The sequence below is a fragment of the Atractosteus spatula genome, chromosome 7, assembly GCF_055471065.1.
Source record: "Atractosteus spatula isolate fAtrSpa1 chromosome 7, fAtrSpa1.hap1, whole genome shotgun sequence".
Lineage (NCBI taxonomy): Eukaryota > Metazoa > Chordata > Actinopteri > Semionotiformes > Lepisosteidae > Atractosteus > Atractosteus spatula.
In genome coordinates, this window is record NC_142712.1 from 62010317 (window position 1) to 62031902 (window position 21586).

The 21586-nt window shown below is 37.1% G+C and overlaps 1 protein-coding gene across 1 annotated transcript; it reads left to right on the plus strand.

Annotated features, from left to right (window-relative positions):
• The first annotated feature begins 890 nt into the window (after window positions 1-890).
• bbs4 (Bardet-Biedl syndrome 4) lies at window positions 891-20899 on the plus strand. The gene is made up of 16 exons (XM_088921296.1): window positions 891-923; window positions 2407-2458; window positions 9654-9733; window positions 11281-11344; window positions 11623-11734; window positions 12107-12179; window positions 12711-12764; window positions 12954-13081; window positions 13707-13761; window positions 14309-14377; window positions 14753-14905; window positions 16058-16229; window positions 16477-16546; window positions 16766-16910; window positions 17070-17280; window positions 18177-20899. The coding sequence occupies exons 1-16, from the start codon at window positions 900-902 to the stop codon at window positions 18314-18316; spliced, it is 1602 nt and encodes a 533-aa protein (XP_088777422.1). The 5' UTR covers window positions 891-899; the 3' UTR covers window positions 18317-20899.
• The last annotated feature ends 687 nt before the right edge of the window (window positions 20900-21586 follow it).

A 21586-nucleotide genomic window follows, 5' to 3' on the forward strand; every position in this document is an offset into this window, starting at 1 on the left:
ATTAAAATAATTACATTTCAGTGCTGCAATGGAAAGCTCTGTTCTATTTTAGCCCTTCGTCCATAGGCCCCACGTTGAGCTATGACGAACTTTGCAATCGCTGTGTTGTATTTAGATGCTGTTGCATACACACAGACACATCCCTTACTGGTGGGTTGTAGTGCAGGAATTCTCCATTTAATTTACAGATTTCTAAAAGCACACAATGATCTGGGTGAGAATGTTAGCTGTCTTTGTTGCAAATGAGTTATTAAAATGTTTTGAGTGTCAGTGTCTTCTTTATTTGTACGACTGTCAATGTCAAGTCTGTGAAATAACCTTTTTTTTTGCTCAAATAAAAAAGTGTTGTAAAGATCTTCTCAAAGAGGGTTTTTCACTGACCACTTGCAACCAGCAGACAAGCCGTATAATTATGCTCACCCCTGGTAGCTGAACTGCGATATTAAGCCACTTGAGGTCAGACACTTCATGGGGCCTGATTTAAGTATTTAAAACCTGTGATGTTTTTTCGCGTTAGTGCTCTGCAATTATAGCCAACGCATTTTGCTTCGAAGAAGACATTTCAACAAAAGTGGATTCATTGCTTTTCTTTGATTTGTATTTATTGCTGCTTTTCATTGCGGACATATGCTAATAACTACCCGAAGCTTTAAATTTGCACCCTGCGGTTCTGCGATGTTTTGCTCGGTTTTATTCCACAGCAGTGTGTGTGTAGCTGGTTGGCCACATTAGACAACGGGAACTGGCTTCCCATTCGCTTTACCATTAAAAATAAAAGTTGCTTCGGGGAAAAAAAGAACGTTATTTTATCCTCCCTTGAGATAAGTAAAACAGAGTGCACTTCCTGTAGGGCTGTAACCTTGGAAACGGACAACTTCCTGTGGCTCAGTTTTGTGAAGATGGCGGAGGAGAAGGCTCAAACGGTGAGACAATTCTAAAGAAGCGTTATAATGTTGAAGTACTGGTGAACTGTGTGTGTTACATATACGTCTGAAAATAGACAGCACATAGCTACATGCATAATAGTAACACGAGGTTATTATTGATGATCTTGCGATGTATCTTAAACTGTAGGCATTGAGTGAAATAATATTGGCGGGGGTGTTAGCACAGAACACTTGTTTACATAACCACAAAGTAAGTGTCATTATATTGCCCGTCATTACGTCTTTTCGGCCGTTATTTGACTCTTGCTGTGAGAATATAATTTGCAAAGGTAGGACGCTGAGCAGTTATCCATTTTCTTGTTCGTGGTATAGCGATTTGGAACTTGAGAGTACAGTGCTGTGGTTTCCTGTACTGTAACAGTGGTATGTTAATTTAAAACATGCAATTTGCGATTGAATCTCTTATTTTTCCTTCAAAATAGTAAGAATGATTTACCCATACTCATATTTGTGTTAAGTGTAATACCTTTCGCAAAGCTAACGTAATTTGTTGATGTAACTGCGGACAGAAAGGCATAGTTAAGAAGGCAAATCTCTGGTATAGTTATTTTTTTATCTGCACATGCATTTTTCATTTTGTTGGAAGCTTCCATGTTTTAACCAGTGTTCATTGTAAAAACGGGACGGGAGATACAGCGCTGCAGTGAGCGTTGAGCATTGCACAGATTCTGAAATCCTGCATTTACAGCCTGACCTGATCAAAGCAACCAACTAAACCTTTGCTCTTGTAGATGTTATGCACAAACTTTAGATGCAGGTTTAATTATGTAGAGAAGGTAATAATCCTGTCACAGCCCTTTCAGTAATCCAATCAAAAGGCTTGGGAGGTAGGATTAAAGAAGTGTGTAGAGGTGATCTTGTTTTTCATCATCATTTAAAAAAAGGCACTGATAGTTTGGTGCATTTGAAAAACAATGAGAACATATTCTTATATCGGATGTAAAGGCTTGTTTATTCATATTTACATCCTAAATTCTTTCACAATTTCTAATTTGCTTTCAATGTCTGATTCATATCTGATGAAAGTATTAGGGGCCATTCACCTTGTTAAATTCAATTATCACAATTATTTTGTGTAATAACACTTGAGCCTGTTTATGGTTTGGCAGTTTGCCTTGATTTCATTTAATTTATAAGAATACATGAGTGATAATTTAAAAGATTCAAAGATCCGAAGAAGGCTCCACAGCTGAAACATTGTTTCCTTTCTTCTCTTTTCAGCATGGAATAAACCTTTACTTGTTCCTTTTTACAAGCTATGAAACATTAGGGTGAATAACCCTGTCAAGCACTGAGCACCTACAGTAACAGGTGGAGCTATGTAACAAGTATGAGCGAAATAGCTCTAAAATAAAATCCTTAACATCCCTTAGCTCACAAATGTGAAAATAGGATTTGACAAGAATAAAAAGGATTGTAGCAGACCTGTCTGTATTAAGTATGGGTTTGTGTATTTCAGAATCCACAGCTCCCAGTGGGAACAGAAATTAAGAAGACTCGTCCCAAAAAAGGTGCGTGTTTTATGAAATATTGGCCTTATTGTCCTCTGTGGTGTAATACTTACTGTATCAAAACAAAGGTCATGTTTATGCTCATTACAGTGTGTATTTATGCACGTGTCCTTATTTTCCTTTTTCTTTATTAGTTTAATAAATGTCCTGCTATATTTTTCCTAGCCTTGGTAATGGACAGAAGTGTCCTGTCCTGCACAATGGGAGAGCAGTCATGTTCTTGCACCTTATACCTCTGGGATAGTCATTGTGATATTCATCAGGATACCTGTCTTACTGGCATGGATAGAAACTTTTATTTAAAGGAATTAAAGAAGGCTTCGTAATTTTTTGAAAAGTGGTCTATCCCTCCAGTCCAGCTTAGGATTTTAAACTGTGTCCCCCAATTTCAAACCTCTCAGAGGTTTTATTTTTGGCAATGTTTAAAGTTGCATTACAGTTCTATATTATGGCATTAGTTCTGGGGAAGTCAAGGTCACAGGACTTTCATTTGAAAACTATTACCACATACTGGAGATTGCTTAACCGAGTTGGACAAGACCCACAGATCTCACTGAAATCATTCTTCCTTCTGAGGATATTGTTTTGATTGCTTTACTTGTTTCATATGACCTCTCATGCACTCCCAATTAGGTAACACTTCCAACATATACAAACCCAACAGATGTTAAAAAGACACAATTATATTGGTGCAAAGCAACACCATAACATGCTGAACATCACAAAAAGTTTTCAATATTTGATTTACTGTAAATGCATTTCCGTCCCTGGCATATGGTAATATATATTAGATAAAATATGTTTTAACAAAGTGGTTCTTGATTTGCAAAGAAATTGACATATATCAATCTATTCTTTTCTAAAATAGTGTGGTGTTGTAATTGTTTTCTGTATTGACAGAAAAAAAAACTATAACCCATGTGTTTTCATATAAGAAAGCTAATCACATACATAACTGTGCCTGATGGCAAGATGCCCAGAAGCTGCCCTTGAATTTAATACTACTGTACAGTATATGGAATTGATTGTATTTCTTATTATATTTTGACATTTTTCCCCAGTGGAATCAGTCATGAATGTCTTGTAATCCTGTGAAGGAAACAGGATTATTTTAATTCTTGAAATTGAAGATCATTTTATTTTCTATTAAAATAGTGTTCTAATGTTCATGTCTGTGAAGGAGAGACACAAAAAGATGGGACTGTTTATGTCTTGAAATAAATTGACTTGGAAAAAATACCTTTGCATCCCAAAAGGCTTCAGATATTTTCGTCATGCACTCTTTATATCTTTCCCAAGAGGCTACATTTAGGAACATAGTTTTCCATGTTTACTTAAATTGGAGATTCGGTCACCTCACAAACTGTAAAAGGTAATAAAACTGACTCAATTGACCCTGATTATCTGCCCTCCTTTTCCACTTTTGCATGCCAATTTGGGATCAACAATCCAGAATCCAGAATAAAGCATCCAGAATCATCTCTGCATCTTGCACTGTCCCAGGAAAGCCATAAACACACCACATTTTCTAAAAAACATATTGGTCTATTGTTCCTTTTTGGACAACGATTCCGAAGAAGGGAACACTAGAGCTAAAGCAGCAGCAGCTGGTGGAAGAGGTCATGGCTATAACTGATGCTGCCCAGATCAGTCTAACCCTGGCATGTAAGGTTCCTGTACACAGGAATCACTAAACTGCATTTGGACTCTCTGGGTCACTACCAAGTAATCTAGCCTGAGAAGGAGTCTGTAATCCACAAAATGTACGATCGTGCTGCAATGAGAGAGAAGAATGGGCTTAATAATTAATAATTGCTTACACTTGCAGTATATAGCGCTTTTCTGGACACACCACTCAAAGCGCTTTACAGGTAAAAGGGACTCCCCTCCACCAGTGTGCAGCCCCACCTGGATGATGCAAAGGCAGCCGAACACTCAACTCACCACATATCAGCTATCGGTGGGGAGGAGAACAGAGTAATGAAACCAATTCATAGATGGGGATTATTAGGAGGCCATGATTGGTAAGGGCCAATGGGAAATTTGGCCAGAACACCAGGATTACACCCTAATGTTTTCGAGGAAGGCCCCGGGATTTTTAATGACCGCTGAGCGTTAGGACCTCAGTTTTATGTCTCATCCAAAGGATGGCTCCTTTTTTTACAGTACAGTGTTCCCGTCACTATACTGGGGCATTAGGACCCACATAGACTGCAGGGTGAGCACCTCCTGCTGGCCCCACTAACACCTCTTCCAGCAGCAACCTTAGTTTTTCCCAGGAGGTCTCCCATCCAGGTACGGGCCAGGCTCACACCTGCTGAGCTTCAGTGGGTTGCCAGTTGTGAGTTACAGGGTGATATGGCTGCTGGCTATAAATCAGATTATTTGCTGGAGAGTCCATAATATTTGTATTTTTTTTTACTTTTGTAAGTGTGTAAATGTATGCAATAAATTTATTTTCAGTAACACCTGCAGTAGTTAACATTCAAATTAAAACATCCTGATGCCGATTGCACTTGGTTAAAGAAAGTGGAGAAAATTGAATCAAGCCACAGTGCTTCTCTTTTCCAGTAGGTGTCACTATGAGAGAGAGGGATTTCCGCAGTCCCATCAGCAAGGAAAGAGGATTAAAGCTTAAGGAAAAAATAAGTCCAGAAATAGAACAGCATTAAATCTGATTTGTTAAAAGGCAAGCAGGCGCTGTGCCATCCATGCTTCATAATTAGTGCAATGTCTTTGTTCAGCAGCACATTGGGTTTGGAACAAAGTCACTCTGACTGCCTCCCTGCTGGGAGGAATCAGTGCTGTGACTCAGTAGGAGCTTCAGCAGACTGATTCATAGACTCACAAATTATCCTTTAATGAAACAAACAACATTTATATTTACTGAGATGCGTGTTGCCGAGTGCATCCTGTCTTTATAATCACAATCCATGAAATCCATACCATACCACTTGAAACAGACCCCTTTCTGCTGGTTGTATTGAAGCCTATTCCATCCAATATGTTCACTGGTTTAGCATCAGCGAGCAGAGGGCCAGTAATATGATTTTTTTGTCATTCATTGCTTTAAATGCACAGTTAGTATAAAATACCTTTTGACAATTTTTTTTAGTTTTAAATTTTTATTTTAATTGCAAGTCATCTAATCTGGTATTCTCTCTAGTAAGAGGTTTCTCCTTTTGATATTTTTAAGTCAGTTTTGCCTAAATAAATGTGCTCCACAATGCGAGCCAAGTACATTATTAGTGAGCTGCTTACAGATTCTGTGATGGAGTGGTGAAATGTCCGAGAGGTGTCCTGCATGGAGGTCAATGTCTAACTAACACAGCAAACTATATACAGTCATGTGAAAAAGAAAGTACAGCCTCTTTCAATTTCAATCAGAACATAACAAAAAAATCATCTGTTCCTTACCAGGTCCTAACATTAGGTAAAACTAACCTCAGGTGACAAACAACACATAACAGATTCCACTATGTCATTATTTAACAAAAAATAAGACAACATGCCGAAGCCATGTGTGAAAAACTAAGTACACCCCATGATTCATGATAAACCACCTTTAGCAGCAATAACTTGAAGTAATCATTTTCTATAGGAGTTTATCAGTCTCTCACATCGTTTTGGACTAATTTTGGCTCTACTTTACAGCATTGCTTCAGTTCAGTGACGTTTGAGGGCATTCGTCTATACACAGCATCTCAATGGGGTTGAGGTCTGAACTTGTTGTAGATTTGCTGGTGTGCTTGGGATCATTGTCCTGTTGCATGACCCAATTTCGGCCAAGCTTTAGCTGTCGGACAGATGGCCTTACATTTGTCTCTAGAATACTTTGGTATAAAGATGAGTTCATGGTCGACTCGTTAACTGCAAGGTGCCCAGGTCCTGTGACTGTAAAACAAGTCTAAACCATCACCCCTCTACCACTGTGCTTGACGGTTCGTATGAGGTGTTTGTGGTGATACACTGTGTTTGGTTTTCGCCAAACATGGCGTAGTGCATGACCAAACATCTCCACTTGGGTCTTATTTGTCCAAAGGACATTGTTCCAGAAATCTTGTGGTTTGTTCAGATGCAACTTTGCAAACCTAAGCTGGGCTGCCATGTTCTTTTTGGAGAGAAGGGGCTTTTTCCTGGCTACCCTTACATGAAAGCCATACTTGCTCAGTTTTTTTCTGATCATACTGTCATGAACTGTAACATTTAACATGTTGTCCAAGGCCTGTAGATCCCTAGATGTAGCTCTAGGGTTCTTTGCAATTACTCTGAGCATTATACGGTCTGACCTTGGGGTGAATCTGCTGGGACGCCCACTCCTGGGAAGATTGGCAGCTGTCTTGAATGCTCTCCATTTGTAAATAATCCTTCTCGCTGTAAAAGGATGGATTTCAAATTGTTTGGAAATGGCCTTATAACCCATCTCAGATTGATGAGCAGCAGCATTTGATTCTCTGAGTTCATTGCTGATGTCGTTTCTCCTTGGCATGGTTTTAACACACCTGAATGCTCCAGACCACCAAATTGCCAAAAGTTCTGCTTTTATAGAGGTGGTCATACTTCCTGATGATCAATTAATCAAGTGCATTTGATTAGCAGCGCCTGGCTGCTAATTACCTTCTTAATTCCTATGGAAGCAGTAAGGGTGTACTTAGTTTTTCCCACATGATTTCTGCATTTTGGCTTACTTTTTGTTGAATAAATAATTACATGGTGAAATCTGTTACGTGTTGTCTGTTATCTGAGGCTAAATTGATCTAATTATAGAAGTTGGTAAGGACCAGACGATTGTTATTTATGCCCTGATATGTGAAACCATTGAATTGAAAGAGGGTGTACTTTCTTCTTCACATGACTGTACGTATGTATGTATACTTTATATGTATAACCTACATCTGTCTAATTATAACATTACATTCATACATATTTAAATAGTAATTATTGTGTAGTCTATATTTAAACTTGAAAGCCTTTTTATATATTCTGGTCCAGCCAAAATATTTTGTGAGTACTATACACAATTATTAACAGTCTTTAAATGACTAAAATTGGCTGAAATAACTATGGGTCAATATTCAGTGGGTAAATAATCTTCCTTAATTGCCTCAATTTTCTCTAAGGAAGCCATAACCATGCCTTCTGTAGAAAAATATTTAAATATACCTGTATATATTGAATGGCACATTTAATGGATCAGCCAATGTTTCCTACCAATTATCTAATTTATTGATACATTATTATAATAAAACTGTGATAACAGTACCACAGTAAAAAATGCAGTGTGTTTATGTGCAAGAAAACCTTACGAAGTGTTTTTAATTGGTGTGATGTTTTTTTGTTGATCGAAATGGGTTACAAAACACTTCATACCCTTTGAAGCGATTGCACCTGATTGTTTTAAAATCTGAAGAGCCAGGCTTTATTCAAACCTTTGTCTTGCCATTTTTCTTTGTTCTACATGCTTCTCCTTTGTCAACGCTGTCCATGCTTATCTGTCTGTTTTTCTCTCTATGCCTCTGCTCCTCGTCTTTATGCTGTGCGGTGCTTCCCCTCTGCCTGTCTGCACTTCTTCCCATTCGTGGAGATCTCTCTCACAAGCACTCCAGCGGCTCGCTGGACACTGGGGGCTCCTTGTTACCTTGGCAACAGGGAAAGGTGCCACTTGCCTAGTTCAGACTCCACAGGGCTGCCAACGAAAACAAATATATCGAACAGATCCCCGCGTTGTCAATCCTGCCCACAGCAAGTGCATTTGACCATAATGGGGTTATGACAGGAGACTGATTTAATCCTGGATTGACAAGAAGGGGACCCGGGGCTTGATAAGAGACATCTCTCCTAACACTTCACACTTCATATTCAGTTTTCTGTGACTTGTGCATCAGTGGAATCCTAATTGCACATTCGTGTTCGGGCAGTCAAATGTGGTAGAATGGAAACCGCTCCAAGAACAGCTTCAGAAAATTTAACATTGACAAGAAGTCTGAGCTGAATGTAGAGTATATGTATATTCGCATGTAGATTTGATTGTGGTGCTTAATAGATTAACTGTGTGCTCATTTTGAAAAGAAGGTTGCTTGATGTTCTGTATCTATTGAAGGCCCATTCTTTACTCACACTTTAGTGTAAGATATACTGGTATACTGTTTTATCCTTTTATGGTGAGCTTGATTCCTTTCCGCCTATTGGTCTACATCAAGTCCTCTCTTACAGAACAATGATCCCTTAATTCTGCTTAATATGACAAATAGACAAGTAAGAACAGAATTATGTTTAATGGTTTAGAAAGAGTTTATCTAATTTATCTTAGTTTGAAACTGCATCTCCAGCACCCACTCAGAATTTTAATACATTTCTTTGTCATGACATTTTTCCTGTAGAACCCCAAATGCCTCAGCTAACGCCAGTGCTTAGACATGACTTACCGTTCTGTGACGAAAATAAAAAAATCTTTTGAAGCAAGGGGAAGAAAAAGGAACACAGATGGAAAAATGACAGAGAAAAATTAATGCCTACTTTTGATAACGTGTCAGACTACATCTCTGCCTTTTTCAGTATGACTGTGCAGTGTAAAGCACTGTTTCAATATTTAATTTAATACATTATCTCATTTAAAAAAACAAACATAATAGCTCCAATGCTTGCTGTTGCTAAGATTCTCCTGATTGCCAGTACGATTGCAATAATTTGTTCTATACAAGGGCAGTCAGGCGTGGACCTTTTTTATCACAATTAGTCATTAAACCTTTCGGGAGTTGAGCTTCAGAAAGACTCATGCAGACCAGAGGCACCCTCCAAAAGATAAAAAGACTCCTGTATTCAGCTCCAGCTTTTACCGTTGAGTCTGTAATACACATAGAGCCTGCCTCCCATGGGCAGGAGAGTGGGAGTGAGTGAGAATATGAGATGAAGCAGTGGTGTTAAATGATAAAAAAATAAATAGCCTGCAAGACAGATGTGTCTGTTGCTGTTGAGGAGGAATAACAAGTGGCCCCTCGACACCTTTACTCTGAGCTGTTTGTCTGATCAAGGTATCGGTCAGACAGGAGGCAAGAGAGGCCCTTTACAGGCAGGGCTGGCTCGAAAACAGCCCCTTGTCTCGGTCACCCTTGGCGTGGTATGGCGCGGAGGGAGAAAGTGCTGTGCCGTATCAGATCTGAGTGCCGTGTCTGTTCTGCTAATATCTTTCACTCAGCACCAGAGCTTCCCATCCTGGAAAGGAGGAACTGGCTCATCCATCTCCACTATATCCGAAAGGACTATGAAACCTGCAAGGTAGGAATCACACCCACTTTTTGGCTTCTCTATTGCCAAGGATTAGAGCCTGGAAGTACTAGCCGTTTGTATTTTACATGCGTGCCTTCTCCACTCAAGCACAGGGATGGAATATTTAGTACTGAATGGTGGGATTAGATCTGTTCCTTGTTCTCATTTGGCTTGCGAAATCCAGTATGAATTCATCAGTTTGCAGACTGTATAGAGAGTAATGAAACACATGTTGCATGCAGTTATGCCCAGTTACTGCTGAAGTGCAGTACCTATGTGGAATTTGTGTCAGTACACTTTTGTCTAAAGGTAAGGGAAACTTGTTGGGCATGGTCTTTTTTGGGTATTTTTTGGGCTAAAAATTATTTCATGTTCCAATAAGCCTGTACTTCATTCTTTTTAAAAGTTAAATACATTTCATTTATAACAGGACAAGAAGGATTCATTTAGTTTTTGAAGAACTGTTTTAATGCTCAGTGATTGGTTCTATGTTGTTTTTTTATGCTGAACGCAAGCAGATGTCTGAATCAATATCTACTTTGGACATATATAAACATGTAACTATCTAATGACCTTGTTCCAAATTAATTAAAAAATAAACTTAAAAATGAGATTATTGAGGCAGTAGGATCTGGATCTATTGGTTGATTGTCTGCTGTAGAGATATACAGTACTTCTTTGTTTCCTTTAATCTGTTTTAACCTTCAGACGTCTGTTCCCAGAATACACTCTGACTGACCACATTAATATGATACTCCTAAAGTAAAGAATTTTGTATCCTTTCTGAATAAACAGCTTATTTCATAACTTGTATCTACAGTAGCTTTCTCTTTTTCGGTGAACATAATAAGACTATTGGCAAAGAGAGCACCAGCTATATTTAGATCACATATTTATTAATACTTGCTCTTTATTAACCTGTATATACAGACTACAGTGCTCAGGAAATCCACTCTCAGCAGGTAAACACTCCCCACCCTCACTCCCTTTAACTAGACATGCTGGGTTTAACAGCATGATCATCACCATCTGACAGCTGCTGCTGGTTACATTTGTGTCAAGTGCAGAGGGCTAATCGATAGGTCACACAACATTATTTCTGACATTTTGTTTTTTGTCCTTAGATTTATTATTCGTGAATTTTTAGGGCTGTATAAAAAGAAACTCCACCAACCATACAGTTTTTGTTCTTCAGCTATGATTTTGCTTTAATGAAATAGTCTGTTTATGGACTGCTTGTGTTCAGTTGTTGAAAGCAACAGAATTTATCTTATCTGATCTTTTCAGCGCTGAACATTTTGAAATATTGCTGTTTATTGCTTTTCTTAATAAGATGAACAAAATCTATACATTCTATGTAGTATGCTTTTGCATGAGTTTTCTGCAAAGAATTAACTTTTTTAAAAGTCGGTTTGTAGGGTAAATCATTTATAGCAATTCCTTTCTGCTGTTGAAAAGTATTGTGCATTCACAATCCGGGATGCCTTTTAAGTGCAGTACGTTTTGTCTTGTTTATAAAGCCACTTAAAAAGTTGATTGTTTTTTTTTTAATTTAGGCTATAATTAAAGAACAATTGCAGGAGACACAGGGAATGTGTGAGTATGCAATATATGTACAAGGTAAGCCATTTTCACTCTGAATTCCACTGTCATTCTCCACTGTCAAAGTGAAGCAAGCATAGTTGTATCATAAGTGTTCAAGTGAGATGCAAAATTTAAATTAAAATGCAAGAATGTATTCTGGCCGGCTTTTGTATAGACTAACTTTTCCTTACTAATTATCAGTGATTGTAACATAATATAGCTCCTTTATCATTTAAAGCTAAGCATTGCTTTCTTGCTTTGTTCTAGTATATATGATATTTAAATATGTAAAAATGCTATGTATGTGTGTTCAGCTTTAATACTTCGTCTTGAGGGAAAGATTCAGCAATCCCTGGAGCTTTTTCAGAGCTGTGCTATTCTCAATCCCAGAAGTGCAGACAACCTGAAACAAGTTGCTAGATCTCTGTGAGTACATACCTTGGGGTATTTGATCTTTTATGAGTTACTTAAATCATCTTTGTTGCCAATTTATTTTACTAAATGAAATTTCTTATCAGTTCTGTTAATGTAGCTTGCAGTTTCAGCTGTTCCAAATCAAAGGTTTTGTTTTTAATGTTAATAACTATTTTATGTTTTCTTTTTTTTTAAAAAAAGCAATGTTAACCCTTTTGGTATTTGCATGTAAAATATTGACTTTATTTTTTTATACCTAACCGCTGTCAGATACTCCATGAAACAGTGTATTACACAATAAATATACAATAACTGTATAGACAGAGGATAAATAGTTCTTTATTTAGTAAACATGGAGTTTTTATTTGCATTTATTTCATTTAGTTTTCTACTTGGAAAACATAAGGCAGCAATTGAAGTTTACAATGAAGCTGCAAAACTCAATCAGAAGGACTGGGTAAGTAAACTACTGTATAGCTATTAATGAAATCACTGACTTTAACTTTATTCCCCAGGATACTTTAATAACCTTGAATACTTCAGTCATAGACCTGTTTACACATGGAATGAAAATCATATAAATTTGCATTTGTCAGGGAACTGTGTATGCTCAAGTATGTAGGTTTTCTTGTAGTAGCACATACTGTATTGTGTCAGATGAAGAATCCTCATCAAGCTAGGTGGTGACATGCAGTAGTTTGAGCAGGTGTACATGGAATAATCACTTTGGCCCTCTGGACGTCACATCACCACAGGGTCTGATAGACATGACAGTTTACAGCAGAATCTCAGAATAGACTGGTGACATCTGAGGACATTCTTGATCAACACTTCCTTTCATTGGTTGTGCTTAGGTTATTGATCAAATGTGAAAATTAGTTAAGTATTACAGGACCTGCTCTGTCTTCATGTCAGTTCCTGAGATCTAATGTACTCCTGCTTCTGTCTGTACACCCATTAAAACCGGCATTCTTGTGTTGTCCTGCAGGAGATCAGCCATAACCTTGGTGTGTGCTACATGTATCTGAAAGACTTCAAAAATGTAAGCCAGCTTTTAAAACATATTGTTTAACAAGATGAACAACAGCTATTTAAATATAAAAAATTGAATTCAACATTTTTCTTGTTTTCTCTAAATATTTTCTACTTAGGACATAAGTATGAATTTGTGTTGTTAAGTCGTAATGTTATGCAATTTTTTACTAATAAAAATATTATTGTTTTTCTCAAGGCTCAGGAGCAGTTAAACATTGCTTTGCAGCTAAACAAGCATGACTTGACTTTTGTGATGCTGGCAAAGATCCATTTGTTGGAAGGAGACATTGATAAGGCTGTTGAAGTCTACAAAAAAGCTGTTGAGTATGTGAAACCTGCATTTATATAGAGAAACTATAAAACTACAGAACACATATGTACAGTCCATGTAAACATAGTCTTCTTAGCAGCTTGGAAAGTTATATTTTTATTAAAAATATTTAGATTTTGTTTTAAACTAGTTTCTAAGTCATTAAGCTTGTTTTATGACAATTATTAGAATACAGATTACAAGCATGAAGGGTCAAACATTAAGAAATCTGCACAGAGCAGAAAATTTTCCAAAACCAATAAAGGTTCACTTCAAAGATTATATAGGTATGAAAGCAGACGCCTTTTACTTTGTTGCCTCCTGTTAAGTTAATTAATAAAGAATGACAACAGTAGGGTCTGTTTTCAATAGATAAACAACTATGAAAAGAGCCACTGTTTTTTAATATTGTCACAGTAACCCTGATTTTTATTTCTCTCTGACTTGACAGTACTCATTATTTGCAAAATGAGGTGAATTTAGGCCCATTTAGTAGCATGTGTTTTCGTTAAAAGATTGTGTTCTCTATAACCTTTCCAAATAAACACATTTCTAATCTAACTAATGCATTGTGTTGGTTTTGAGAACCATGTATGATATCGGTATGAAGTATAACATTAGTGATTATTGATTATTTAGGTTCTCGCCTGAGAACACCGAACTTTTGACAACACTTGGACTACTCTATCTGCAGGTAAAAGATGCAACTTTAATTCTATTTATATTAGTAATAGAATGTTGTAGATTTATCTTTCTTTTGGATAGTGTATGCTATCAGAGAATGAGTGTTTCATTTAGAGTTGTCCTTCACAGTGAATCTGAACTTCACATTTTAGCTTTAGGGGCAAGTGTTCATGAAGAAGGGACTAATGTGAATGAAGTCCCTCATTTCATTTTTTTTATCCTTTGTGTTAAAGTCATTCTTTGGGAATCCAGAAGTACCCCTGTTGTTATTTGCAGATTGTTTAAAGCGATACTTTTGGTTGAATCAGCTCCTTCTTAGACTATGTAGAAAGCTTATCTCACACAAATTTAGGATGGAGCAGAGGTTGTACTTAATTTAAGCAAATTAAATATTGTCCTTCCTGCAGCTCTATTACCTGTGCTTCACATTAAAAATTCTATTATAAATTATTTTCTTGCCTGAAAACATCTTACAAATAATTGTGATAAAATAAAGTTGAGAAAGAATAACTATGTAATAGGAAAAATTAATAATATTTCATTTTTTTTCCACCCAGCTTGGAGTCTATCAAAAAGCATTTGAACATCTTGGGAATGCTCTAACGTATAACCCCAACAACTACAAGGTAGGCACTTAATATTTTTGTATTGAAGATTAAATACTTTCAATAGTTTCAATTGGTAGTTTCTTCTCTTGTGCCCAACTGTGCTGATTAGCATGGTCACTTGATTTGGGACTTGCTGAAACCAATTCTCAAGGCCCAAAGCACCGACTGACTTTATACCTTCAAGGTCCATTAGCTAGAGATGTTCAAGAAACCTTGAGGGCTAAGTTTTGCTAACCTTGCATTAAATGGAAGATTAAAAAGGATCTTTCATGTATTGTTCAAATTTAAAGTTACTTTATATTTCATTTAAACATTTTGGTCCCAAAGACTCTTTCTCAGCACTGATGTTTCCAGCGAGTAACTCCATGCGGGTTTTTGGTTCTCCATGTGTAGGCTATCCTAGCAGCTGGAAGCATGATGCAGACCCATGGCGATTTTGATGTCGCCATGACCAAGTACCGTGTAGCTGCCTGTGCTGTACCTGAGAGTCCACCACTCTGGAACAATATAGGAATGTGCTTCTTTGGCAAAAAGAAGTATGTAGCGGTAAGTATTGCTGACAAAAAATAATGTCTAATAGTGGCATGTTCTAAGATGATCTGAATCACTGTTCTGGCATACATTGTTCCTAAATTGCTCTCCTGGGGATGAATAAAGTGTTTTGAATTGAACCGAATTGAATAAAGTGAGTATAGTGTGCTCATATAGCAATTGTTAATATATCACTTGAAATATAAAAATTACCATCCTGTAATTATGTTTCTTATTTTTGTTTTTTTATGAAAATGTCCTTGTTTGCTTTTTGAATTGTAAAATGAGGAGCAACAGTTTCGTGCCAGACATTAACCCTTGAGTCTTTTGCACTTTCACATTGGGTAATATGCTATTAGTACTACTCTCCAAATAAAAGGTCAATTTGTATGGTGCAGTCACTTCTACACAAATCATCTGTAAGAACCATGTTCTTAATTTAATTCAGAGCTGAACTGGGATAATTATTAAACTGCTTGATTTGTTGAACTAGCAGAACTTTGCAATTATGTTTATAACAAGCAAAAGCATAAAACACACCCTTCTGAAAATAGGAGGGTTTAGTTCCTCTGCGGTGGTAACTGCCAGCTTATCACTAGAGATAAATTCTTTATAAAAAGTCCTACTTTTCTTCTAATCCATTCCTAATACTTAATATTTTTTAAAGAAAATTGCATGAATAATGTAAAATTCGTATTCTAAATATAACTTGTTTGTTTTTTAAATCAGAAATGATTACATTTTTAAACTGATTACACTTTCCTAATTAGGTGCTATATCCAGGACATTTGGCACATTGGTACTAAGATGAATAATTAAGCTTGAGGATATCTTAATTAAGTTACTTCTGTCTTGATATTCAGTCCTCCAGATACTGCTCTTGGTTTGCCACGTGGCAGTACACCCCTAGCGTACATCTACTGTGATCCAATTCCAGCAGCATTAGTTGTAGCTGCCAATGTGTGACTTTATTCCTGCAGCACTTGATGTTCCGACACTTATCTTTCTTCGTCTTAAATCAAGAAGAAAAAAATTAATATCAATCTGTTAAGAGTTTACCCAAAATAATATCTTTCAAGCTCTTTTGCTATTACTAGTACCTTAAATGAATGGTTTGAAAGAAATGGTGACGTACATTTTAGACTGTATATTGCTGTACCTTCTCAGGCTATCAGTTGTTTAAAGAGAGCTAACTACCTGGCTCCTTTTGACTGGAAGATCCTGTATAACCTGGGCCTGGTGCATCTTACTATGCAGCAGTATGCCTCTGCCTTTCACTTCCTCAGTGCTGCCATCAATCTGCAGCCAAAGATGGGAGAGCTGTACATGCTGCTGGCAGGTAATACACAGCCCATGTCCTCTTTTTTTGATAACATCTACTTTGCCCATTGCTTTACACTCACATTTCAAGCATAACAACCTCAGAACCTCAGTGTGGTTATGATTTGTAGATGATGAAATTAACAGTGTCTGTTACCGTATTATGTATTTGCATTCTTCACATTGACTTAGAGAACAATATGTTAAAAGATAAAAGGTATCTAGGTTATGAAAAATGTTTATTGTATTTCTTTTTATTTTACCAGTGGCCCTTACCAATTTGGAAGATGTAGAAAATGCCAAGAGATCATACGAGCAAGCTGTTTCTTTGGACCAGTGAGTCTGTAATTTTTTATAAATGCAAGTTTTTGTTTTATATTGGAGCTTGTTCTTAACTTAGTTACTACTCTCCTTCCATTTGTAGAATTTAATTTAACATTTTATAAATAAAATCTAATAATGCCAAGCCAGTGAAACAAGTTTGTAAATAGTTAATAACAACAACAGCAGACTCGTATATTGATATTTATGTTTTGGTGTCCTTCTCCCTCACAGATCTAACCCGCTAGTTAATCTCAATTTTGCCATTCTGCTGTACAACCAAGGGGATAAGAAAGGGGCACTGCAACAATATCAGGAAATGGAGAAGAAAGTCAACAAACTCAAGGAGAGTAGCAGCAGTACTGAGTTTGACCCTGAGGTAACCAAACTATAACACTTACTGTATAACCGCAGATTTTAATCATTGTAAAGTTTCTTGGAGACATCATTCACTTAACATATGTCATACATAACCGCTATTGGAAATCCTCTTAGATGTAAAACAATATGCCATGCTTGTTTTCTTATTTGAATACAGCTTATAGAAATGGCTCAGAAGATGGGAGCAGCACTGCAGGTCGGAGAGAGCCTGGTGTGGACAAAGCCAGCCAAAGACACTAAATCGAAGCAGCATGCTGCTGCTCCCAGCAAGCCAGCCTGCTCCCAGCAGCCTCTGGGCTCCAATCAGGCATTAGGGCAGGCTATGTCCTCAGCCGCTGGATACAGCAAGTCCATCCAGCTTTCAGCAGGTTTGTGGGAATCCCATATAAATGTTGTGTATTTGCGCTTTTTTGAAAGATAAAAAATACCACAGTTTGTTAGCTGAAATGAATAATCAGACAAAAGGTTTTGTGTCATTTGCCACTACAGGGAGTTTGTACTTTTATTTCATTAATGAAACATGTTACTCTAAAATGTAATATTGTGTTACTCATGCAGTGTCAAGTGTCTTTTGAAATGTGTCCTTGTGTATCTCTTTCTTTACAATACTGACCAATTGACAGGGCACCAGTGGGACAAAAAAGGCTTTTAAAAAAAAATAGGTCTATTATATAATAACTCCACTGTAGGTAACAAAATGTTTTCTTTATCAATTTTATGACTAACAGATGTTTTAATATTTGTTGCCAGGTTAATCATTTTATTACATTTCATGATAAGGAGGTCTTGACAAAGACAATTTCTTATTTAAAAAACTGACTGATTAGAATGTTTCTCACAAATCTATAGGATTATACTGTGCTGATGATAGTATTTGTTTTGTTGAATTATTTTTCAACATGCAGTTCATGGAGTTCAATGTTTAATTTTCAACATGGAGTATTACTTTAACATAAAAAGTAATATTACATACTGTTTTTACATATATGATAACATATGTCTGCATATATGAACCATAAGAGATACTAACATGTAAATGCTAACCTAAGGTGGATTGTGAAACTGATATAAGAAAATGCAGGAATTATATTGTTAAATGTGCACCATGTCATTAGAGTGAATGTAGATGATTAATATGAACAGTATACACAGATGGTGCCTCACAATACAATAGCTTTCAGTAGAAGACCATAAATAACTGGTTCAGTGTAAGTATTATCCAGTTCTTACCTAATAGACTAGCATCATCTTGGTGTGTCCGCAGGTAGTGCAGCCCCAAGCCTGCAGAAGCCACCATCTCTGCCCCTGGAGCCAGAGCCCACTGCTGAGGCAGCAGCCCAGGAGCCTACATCCCCATCTGAGCCGAAGGACAAGAAGACCAAGGCCAGGCTGGTGGCCGAATAGTACAAGGTGGCACCGTCAGAAGCCCCCAGTTCTGTTAATTTATTATTACTTCTGTGTATTTAAACTCAGTTCATGACAAGGTTATTAAGATAATCTTGCAGTAAGTTTAATTCCCTGCTTTTTCAGCATTTTCTCGTTTTTATATAAAGTAACAAGCTTATTTTCATTCCAGATATTGAAGAGTATGTACTGTTGGTTACTTCTTCCAAAAATGATATTAATGATAGGAAAGAATTAGAAAAGCTGCATTGCATACAATTTTACAAGCTTCTGTATCTACACACACAGTGTAGCAAGAAGAACCCAGGTAACTCATCTTGGCAGAGGCAGAGCTTGTAGGACCAATTTGAATGAAGGTTTCACCAAGCAGCCAATGGGCGTGAAAAGTGTTGCTGTGACGTACTTTCAGTTAATTTAACGCAGCACTTCCCAAGATAAAGGCAGTGTGAATATCCATAAAGAGAGATGTGGTTGTTTATGCAGGAATCCCATATCACATTATTTGAATTGTAGTGTCACAAAAGATATAAATGCCAAGTTTGGAGTTATTGTAAAAATGTTTGGCCAAGCAGATTTTGCGAAGGAGTAGTTTACTACACAGGACGCATTTGTATCAACAAGTGAACAAAATGCTGGTCAAGCCACCATCCAGGGTTTTGCAGGAACCTGTGTCACTCTGCTGTAATTGCATTTTACGTTTTAGCAAGCATGTGATGATCCAGTATGGGCATGAAAAGTTTGTCTGCAACCTGGGTGGAGCACACCTGTAGCAGGTTTGAGCAAGATGAAACCTGCCAGGTTTAAGGTCTATCAGTGCAGTGGTTCCCAAGATAATGGTTGTTTGAGTTTTGGTGGCGGTTGGTTGGTCATTGTGGTGCATGTAGGAAACCCTTTTCACCATGTGTTAACTATATTATCACTAGAATGATACTGACCACGTTTGGAGTTAATTGATTAAGCAGTCTTAAGAACTGGGTACACTTCGCCTTACAGGCCAGGTGTCTCTAAGCAGTTGAAGGTGTGGGCATTGTAATTATCATTGCAAGCTGCACGCCGCCCATCAGAAACAGGTTTTGTTGTTGATTAAATCTGAAGTCATGCCAAGCTTGATCTGTGAGGATAAAATGGCAGAATGCAGCCATGTGGGTCTATGCAAGAACATCAGTTTGTGAGAAGTTAGAATACATGACATTGTCAGACATAGGTAGATTGCTGAGTAGAATGCCCTCACGCTTGGAGTTAATTGTCCACACAGTTTTTAAAAAGTAGGAGGAAGTATAGTAGACCGCCTACTGAACACCAAGGTTAAAAAAGGCCAGGCAGCCATCTTCCAGGAACTCCATCTTCACATGTTCATCCAGCTGCTGCCAGAAGAATATTTGACCAAACAGGTTTTGAGCAGGATTAATCTGTATGACGGGCTACATTTCTGAAAACGGGTTATTGCGGGTGCAAAAAAAATCACCCTAGTCTTCAGTTGCTTAAAAAGGTTTTGGCTTTTGAAGGAACTTGCCAACTTTAGATTCAATAATTTCATAAAACAATTTAGAATGTTTTTTTGGAGTGGTGGATTCATCTTGCTTCAAATTTAATGTCTTTTTTGCCCCAGTATGCTTGCCAACTTTGAACCCCTGTAGTTTTAAAAGTGGGAACAAAAAATGATACAAATCCTTGCAGTCCCTATAGGTATTCACTACTTGGAAGCTTAAAATTGTTAATAGCAGGAGATCTTAAAAAAGAGCATTTTTTTATGGCACACTCAAAAATCAGTTAACCAATTCCTTGACACCTTCCCCTCTAAAGAAAATGATTTTTTTTAATAACTGCTGAGCTCTTTAAATAGTTTACACATTTCCTAAATGCATAATATTTCATATATCTTTAAAACAACATGTATGAATTTTGTACACAATTATTTTATCATATGAATGTAGCTGTGCTTCACTAATGTACTAACAATAATGTTTCCTCCAGGGAAAGTCTGCCCATGCCGTCTTAAATATTATACATACATACATAATGTATATGGATAAAAGAAATAATATGAGCTCTATATTGTGCTTTGTCTTTGGCAAATAGCACAGGGAATGAATGTATCTAATACTTTGATTTAACTGTGCAAAGATAGTGAAAATTGCTTGTTGGATTTATCTTATCCTGTACGAAATATGTTTTACAAAACACTAACATATATTTTTAGTATGTTAATTGTCTTTGCACTGATGTTCAATTTTTCACTGAGCTTCACATTACAGTGTTTCTAAAGTCCTGTTACCATCTGGTGATTTTTCAAGAGGTACTGTAGCTGCTAACACCCGACTACAGGGCTGCTGACGACGTCTTCTCCGAGATGCATTTCTATCAGTTTCTCCATCATTATAGAACATGCCACATTGTAAATGGCTACAGATATTTTCCGCTATAAAATGATGGCACACTGATCCTGTAATTCCTATTGTGTAAAACAAAGTCTATGCAGAGCACTTCTGAAAAAGAAATGAGGGTATCAGGACTTTATGGTAACCTTATTTAAACAGTGGTACTTAACATTCTATTAGATACAAATAAAGATGTTTGCTTATCCTGGTGTTTTTTCCTCGGGTTATTACAATTGTTCTATGTTAGAGAAAAGAATATACGCCTTTTCCCAGGGACTACTCTTTAGAGTCAAAAAGAAAGTTTGCTTTGTTGTGCAGAATTGCATTTAATTATTGTTTTAAAATGTCCTACCATGAACCATTCAGAATTCGAACAGAGTTGCCTATAACCATTTAGTAGAAACCTAAAAGGAACCAGTTTTAACACGAGGTTCTGGAACAGGGGTGGTCCTGGAGAGCCACAATCCTGTGGGTCGTCTACTGTAGGTCCCCAACAGTCAGCAATTGGTAAACGCTTCGAACGCTTCTGTTTTGACTACTTGACTTGATCAGGTGATCTGTACACTTAGTTGCGAGATCATGAGATGAAAATACCAACACCTTATACTGTAGCTCTGAAGAACCACATGTGCCCATTCCTGATTTATCGGAATCAATTCATTTACAAAGCTTATTTCCATGTCTTTAGAAACCGATGATTTAAGGGTGGCCTGTAAGGCCTGCTAGAATGTGTTTAAAACCAGGACTGGCAATCCCCGACCTACAAGAATTTAAATCCAAAGATGGAAAAACAATATTGCTCAGTGGCCATTGTTGACTTTAATGTTAGCGCAAATCAATCTATATAGATTTTTCTCTATACAATTTGCAAAAGCTAGGATAGGAATAAAAA

What these genes read in the sequence shown, in the direction of transcription:
- bbs4 (XM_088921296.1), top strand. Translation starts at nt 900, where the DNA reads ATGGCGGAGGAGAAGGCTCAAACG. An exon ending in GCTGTACATGCTGCTGGCAG is followed by an intron (nt 16,230 to 16,476) that starts GTAATACACAGC and finishes TTATTTTACCAG; the next exon opens with TGGCCCTTACCAATTTGGAA. An exon ending in GTACTGAGTTTGACCCTGAG is followed by an intron (nt 16,911 to 17,069) that starts GTAACCAAACTA and finishes ATTTGAATACAG; the next exon opens with CTTATAGAAATGGCTCAGAA.